The sequence below is a fragment of the Talpa europaea genome (genome assembly GCF_964194135.1).
Source record: "Talpa europaea genome assembly, chromosome: 8".
In the NCBI taxonomy this organism is placed as follows: Eukaryota; Metazoa; Chordata; class Mammalia; order Eulipotyphla; family Talpidae; genus Talpa; species Talpa europaea.
In genome coordinates this window covers 96,595,608-96,602,886 of record NC_140075.1, presented here as the reverse complement: position 1 = coordinate 96,602,886, position 7,279 = coordinate 96,595,608, and the positions used below count along the sequence as shown (strand labels likewise).

The 7,279-nt window shown below is 42.3% G+C and overlaps 1 protein-coding gene across 6 annotated transcripts; it reads right to left on the bottom strand.

The window, feature by feature from the left end:
- Positions 1-494: 494 nt before the first annotated feature.
- On the bottom strand, positions 495-4,034 carry SRSF5 (serine and arginine rich splicing factor 5; the record flags this gene model as incomplete). Of its 6 annotated transcripts, none has more annotated exons than XM_084239560.1 (7): positions 3,662-4,034; positions 3,276-3,346; positions 3,044-3,142; positions 2,707-2,776; positions 1,401-1,474; positions 850-960; positions 495-762 (listed from the first exon to the last, which is right to left on the bottom strand). In XM_084239560.1, the coding sequence occupies exons 1-7, from the start codon at positions 3,785-3,787 to the stop codon at positions 495-497; spliced, it is 819 nt and encodes a 272-aa protein (XP_084095686.1). In that variant the 5' UTR covers positions 3,788-4,034. The 6 variants fall into 6 exon arrangements, with proteins under 6 accessions (XP_084095686.1, XP_084095688.1, XP_084095687.1 ...); XM_084239562.1 differs by having other exon boundaries at positions 495-759; XM_084239561.1 differs by having other exon boundaries at positions 3,665-4,034.
- Positions 4,035-7,279: the final 3,245 nt, after the last annotated feature.

Here is a 7,279-nt window from a genome sequence, read left to right as displayed (position 1 = left end):
CTGTTAAACGGTGGGTAAGGACACCCTTGACCCTAACAAGGGAAACTCAAATTAAGCCTTTATGTACAAGCAGATTTAGAGCTCTTTTATGTGTCCAAAGCTATTAGTTTAATTGAGGCATTAAACTAATTCTGAATTAAGATAATTGAATAACCAGAACTAAAATATTCAAATTTTTCTAGTACAAAAAAAATTAAACTGGCTTTAGTTATAAAAGAGCTCTGTCAATATACACAAACTATATACTTCAGACATTCACAAAAATGTGAGCAGAAGGCTTATCAAAAGACATTTAATACAATTAGTTTTCAACAACCCCTTGGTGGTCCACATCTACAAAGATATCCAGCCCAACCCCACCCTCCCCTCCAAATCCCACCCCCACAGAAAAGCACATACTTACCAGAACTTTTAGCAAGTATGGTTTGGGAATTTGGTTTTTTTGTTTTGTTTTGCTTTTTTAAAAAAGGCCCCCAGGGCAAGTTATTTACAGTTTAATTGCCACTGTCAACTGATCTGGACCTTGATCGGGACCGGGACCGGGACCTCTGGCGATCCACAGATGCTGGAGACTTAGATCTACTTGAAGAACCACATTTTTGGCTCTTCTCAGGCACAGGAGACCTACTAACAGAACGGGACTTGCTCCTGCTCCTGCTCCGGCTCCTGGACCGACTGTAAGACTTGCGACTCCGGGAACGAGATCTGCTACGAGACCTAGAGGAACTCCTGGTCCGAGAACGAGACCTGCTTCTTGACCTACTAGGAAGGAGAAAAAACAACAAAAAATAAGTGGCGGGCTCTACAACTCCATTAAATAAAATCTGACTTAATACATTAAAGAGGTACCTGTGCCTTTTGCTGCCTTCAATTAATTTGATTTTTCTCCCATTTATTTCCTTTCCAGAAAGTTTTTCAATAGCATTCTTTAAATCGCCATAAGAGGCAAACTCAACCACCCTGCAACAACAAAAGTCCTTTGTGAAGTGATATACATCTTTTAATCTCAGAAACTATAAAAGCAGTCTAGACTAAGTACTTTTTCTTAGGCATTCTTCTTTTGCCACAGTCTTATCTCTTAATAGGTAACATGCCATTAGCACAAGGTTTCTCACTCCAAAAGAGGTGACATTTTAAGTCAGAGTCTCTGTTCTGAGGTGCTTTCTTGTTGCCTTATAGGATGTTTAGCATGAGCACCCCTGACTTAAACCCACAAGATGCCAAAAGCACCCTCAACCAATTATAACCAACAATAACTCCAGACTTTGCCAATAGTGCCCTAGGAAGCAAACCTGAGTGAGAATCACTGCACTGGAGCCTACAGTTTTAACTCAGTACTGAGGAACAGTCACAGTAAAAATTTCAGGGTCTTTCAAAACTCATAACCAGGACATACTCACCCTTCATTTAATTTAGGTCGATGTGCATCCGCAAAGGTTACTTCCCCAGCTTGTCTCATGAAATCTTTGAGATCCTTAACGCAAGACAATTGTGTTAAGCAGAGAAAAGGAAATGTGGACACACAAACAATCACATGGTATAAAAACAAGACTACTGAAAGAGAAGATGTTAGATAAAGTACAAACATGGCATTTACCACACTTGTATTCTATCAGAATTCAAAATTATTTATGTCAGGGCACGAAATAAGCAAAAAGCATATTGCTTTTAAGCAAAATGCTAGAGAAATTCAGATTTTAACATTAAAGTAGTATTAGTCTATACTGAGGCTTAATACAAAAGGAAAACAAAAAACAAAACAAAACAAAAAAAAAAAAAACAAAAGGAAAACAGTACATATTTTAAAAGCAAAGACTAAAGTAGAAATTTTATATTTAAAAAACAGAACATTTACAAGACACCAGTTATTTTGTGCCCCATATGCCATTAAAAAAGTTTACTTTACCTTTATTATTATTTCCCTAGGCTAGTCAAGCAGCAAATCATTAATCGGTCGGAGAAACCTTCATGACATATGCCCGACTGGCTCTTCGCCACCCACTTGAAGGACACTACCCAATCGATGGAAGCCTTTAATCGCACAGCCCTCCCTATTAGCAGACTATTGGCGGATGCAGACACGTTCTACTCTTGTGCAGTTACCAAGGACCACTTTACTGCGATCAGGATTCCAACGACCACCTAATTTCGTATCTTTCAACTCTTTTCGACCAGGACCTCTTATTCGGAAGCGTTACAGGAAGACAGCTCTCAACTTAGGGATCAGATCACGTTATCAACGCTCTGGGATCGCTGCAACCTGGCACTTCAATAAGTGCACCGATTACGTCTAGACCGGCAAACACAGATCTAGAGGTGGCCAATTGATCACTGTAGGAGCTGACTGGCAAAGTCAACCAGGCCCAACCAAGAGTGACCAAGACAACGATTAGGATAACCCACAGGCACTCCTCGTCATAAGGCCAACGACACAGATAGGCTGGCAAATAAAGGGTTTAATATTTGGTTAAAATTGATTTTAAGAAACAAGAAAAAATATCCTCAAAACATTTACATTTGATCACTAATATTAAAATTTGAAACATCCCCCAATTACATTAAATTACATTTTAAAATTACAATTAAATCCATTAATTTAATTAAAGATAAAACTACTTTTAATAAAATATTAATAAAAACATTAGCTACCCACTAATTTAAAAAAAAAACAACATTGAAATATCTCAAAACTGTGTTTCAACAAACCTGCCAGCTGACTCTTGAAGATAAATTCTCAACTATAAGCCGATTTTCTGTTCTTACAGGTGGAGCATTTCTGAGGAAGAAAATGAGTACTCACAATGGAAGAAATACAGCAATGTGCACTTACTGTGTTCAACTGCAGGCAAGTTCAAACAACTAGACATGGCAAGACACTCAAATGACTTCCATCAAGTTTGCGTTTTATCAAAGATTTATGAGAACAGTAGACTAACCAATTACAGGACAACTACCAGAATCACTTGCTACTAATCATTCTTTAACCTTAAACTCTGCTCCCGCACTAATGATTGTTGAGAACAGCCATGAGTACAGCACATACCGTCTATCATTTCGAGGTCTACGACTACTAAAACGGTCAGAGTAGCGTCCTCGACCTCTTCCTCCTCGAGATCGAGCCCTAGCATGTTCAATAGTAACCCTGTAAGAAAGAAAAACCTTCATCATCCACTTAAGCTATAACAGAAATCTGCATAGAAAAAGCATCCCAGCTAACCTAATGTGCTCTATTTTACAGTACTAACTAGTTACAGAACTAAAAAAAAAGTCTTCACCTTTCACTGCAGAGTTCTTTTCCATCAAGTTCATAAACAGCATCATCTGCATCCCTGGGATCCTCAAATTCCTGAATTACAAACATGAAAAAAGATAATGCTTAACACGTGGCTTTAAAAGTACATTCTACAACTTACTAGGAGCACTAAAATATGTAACAAAATAAGAAGAGGACTGTCTTAATGACACTGCCATACAAAGAAGCTTATTGAAAAGGGATCAGGTAACAACAGTGAGGTTCTTTGATGCTGTCCCTAAGAAAATTCACAGCCTTAAAGCTGCAAAGTATTTTTTTTTTTTAATTCTATCCGGACTCAGTAAGATCAAAGACACTTACAAAAAGCTTTACCTACTTAACGATAACCCAACAGTTCTACATACTTACCACAAAACCAAAGCCTCTTTTCAGATCAATATCCCTTATACGTCCATACCCCTTGAAGAATCTCTCCACGTCTTTCTCCCTGGCCGCTGGATTTAACCTCCCGATGAATACTCGACAGCCACTCATGATGTCCGGCTAGTGCCTCCTGTCATAAAATAATCCAACCGAGACACCACCAATGAATGTCAGAGGAATGCCTGGCTAGGGGATCAAAAACATAAACAGCATAAAATAAAATGTTTACCCGGTGATGTTATAAACCAGATTGCCAAGAGTGCCTCTTATTAGGCCAGGTCCCTTGCAGACAAAATTAAAACTCGGCTCCCAACACGATCCTTCCCTGGGCCCAGACCGCAGCAACCGCAACGCCCACTGACGCCTCTGGAACTGCGCAGCCGCACACTCTCCGCGGCTCTTCTGGCCCCCTCCCATCTGCCGCAGTTAGGAAAGGCCGAGAAGTGCGGGCGGAGCCGACCCCGCCCTCCGCACGGCCAGCCCAATGGCGACGAGCCGCACGCGCGTCGCCGCCTCCCGGGAGCGTCACAGCGGGTGGTAGCCGGAATTCGCGACGCCACGGCCGCGCCTGCGCAGACGACGGCGGGCGGACGCTGGGCAGGCACAAAATGGCGGCCACGGAGCCAGCGGTGGGGAGAACCGCGCGTGCCAAACTCCCTTCTCCCTCCCCGACTCCGCCGCCCCGGAGTCACAGCCCCCGCCCGCAGAGAGGCCTGGCCACACGGCGAGCAAAGGCCTCGGCCCACCATTGGAGGGGTTCGGGCAGAGAGGAGGTAAATGAGGCAGGGAGGGGCACATAACCTCTGTGTACCACGACCACAACCACGTCCGCCCTTCCACCTTCAGGGCCCCTCCAACAATCCCGAAAAGGGAGACGTGCCCCAGCGCCCACCTCGAGTAAACTGTGCTCATTGGACGCCGTCCTCCGCAAAGAGAGCAGCCCAGGCCACTCGCGATCTGAGTGGCCATGAAGAAGCCTCGATCCGAGAAGCCTTTCCCCCAAAGTGAGCCACTCACCTACCGGACTGATCTTTGGCAGCTGAGACTCAGAGAGGTCCGTAGTCTGCGACGGAGCCGTCTGCCTCCCCGCAGACCAGGACTCAACTCGTCTACGTCTCTCCACAACTGACGCACTTACTGCTCTAGCGTTCCACAAAATGGAGGGCGCGCCTCGGCGTCACTTCCGGGACCGCCCCTCAGGCCTCCCTGTTGGACCCAGGGCCGGAAGTTTCCGTGGGACCGAACCCTCCTGACCGTGACTGCTCACGCGGGGCGGGGCCGGGGGCGGGGCCTGGCGTGGGAGCGGCGGTCAGGTGCCCGCGGCGGGAGGAGGGGCCGAGGGAGGGGCCTCTGGATTCGCGAGGTTTACGTTTTCTCTCCGGTGAAAATACCGTGGGGCTAATGACACCTCCTTTTTAACCTGAAGTAACGGGGCAGAAGAAACGAAGGCTTTGCAGAAATATCTGGCCGTGTCCAATCTTTGCCGCTTGCAATTTAAGGTTGCACTTTGGACGGCGCTCCTTGATGCGCGCGTTTTAATCCCACCTTGGACGCGTGATGGAGTTACAGTGAGAAGGCTGAGGATGGCAGGGTGTTTTTATTTTATTATTTTTTTAATTTTTTTTATAAAGATTTATTTATGCAGGGTGTTTTTAATGGAAGATTTTTGCGTGATGAAGTACTGGAGAACTATCTTGAATTGAGCCCAGAATGCAGATTTCTGCATTTCCACAACTCTAGGACTGTGCTGACTAGAAGAGGTTTCAAGAGACTTTTTAAGTCCCAGTGGTATTTGTTCCCTGCTCAGGTTTCTGTGATGTAACACATGAAAGACTACCATTCCTCAGAAGCTGAAGAGTTGTGTTTTCAAAGAGGGTGTGAAACATACCCACATTCTTAATTGCACTTTTCCAATAAGGGTTGGCAGGTTAGAAATTTCAAGAGAAGAGCTATAAAGAGAACGACGGTGAGAACGACGGTGGAAAGGTTGCTTTTCTTCAGGTGGAACCCAAGGTACCCCATTTTTTGAGAGTTACACACAGATAAAGTTACACACAGATAAAGTAGGTCAAGAGAGAGCCATGCTGTGAACCCCGATTCTGTCCTCCAGACCCCTTAGGGACTCTGGGCCAGAAGTTGAATAATTGGGAAGGTATGAAGCTCTTCCACGCATACGTCTCTATGTCTGTTTTTGAAAGTGCTTCAGTGGCTCTGTAGCAAAACTGTGAAGCTGGTTATCTCTGGGGTGGAGAAATTTAGGATGAATTTACAAGAAAATATGTATTTGTTAGAAGAAAATACTTAACTTTAGCTGCTAGTCTGATAAACATGAACTTTTTATAATCTGAAAATTGTCCCAAACCCGTATTTACTTAATTACATTTGCTTGCTTTTTGTGTAATTTTAAAAAATAAGTCTTTCTGTTATTTTCTACCTTTTGTATTGAGAGTAGAAACAACTGCTTATGATTTTGCCCACAAAACATTGTTTTTGCTACAATAAGAGAAAGTATCTAGAAATGGCCTTCTAGCAGGTAGAAAATAAAAATAATGGTGCTATGTGAACACCTGGAAAAAACTGCTGCCTTCACCCATGGTGGTGTGCTTTTCTTCAGGACCAATTTTTAAATAAAGATTTTCTCGAACTATTTTCTGTTTAAAACTTTGTGATTTCTACAAAGGTAATCTTTCATTAATAATCTCTAGTGACTTAATCTACATTATTTTAAAACACTTCTCTTCTGCTATCTAATCAGTCTTCCTACCTGATGGCTTCTTATGAATTTCTCCAAAAAACACAAAATTATCTTCCATGAGCAGAATTACTCTCCTTTTTGTGTGATCCTGCAGTATTCTGTGAATACTCCTTTTAATTCCTTCATTAGTGACCTATCACATAGATGTGTAATTTATGATTTATTTTCCAGAAATGCCTAGCTCAGAAAAAAAAAAAACTTAGAATGTATAGACCTGAATTTGCATTAACATTTCTCTCAGGCCATTCTGTATCTATGTTGCAAAAAATGACTTGGCATTCTTCTTCTAAGATGTCCAAGTGAAACAAATCTTTAGTAAAGGGGGAAAATGCAGAGAAATCACAGATTAAAATAAATGTCATGTATTGACCATCTCTGCTGGGGACTTTCAGCTTAACTGTGGGATGATTCATTCATCATGTTCCTGCTTCTATCTAACTCAGTAATCCAATTACGGTTTGTGGCCCTCATTCAGCATGCCACCTGTATTTTTAAGGTTGGTTTTACCTTTTTAAACAGTTGAGGGGGAGGGATCAAAAGAAAAATAATATTTTGTAGACACATGAACATTTCAATGAAATTCAGGAACATTATCGATGAAGTTTCTTTGGAAGACTGCCAATCATATACTTACTATGTATGTCCTGCTGCAAAGGCAAGGCTGACTAGTTGCCATAGAGACCATATAGGCCACAAGGCAAAATATTTACTACCTGACTTTTTATAAAATACAATGTTTGTTGACCCCCAAGGTAACTGATTTCTAGATTTTAAACTGTTCTGAGACTGCACCATTCAACACCTATTGCCAAGTAATAAAATATAGGGAGACAGGATTTAATTTTTAT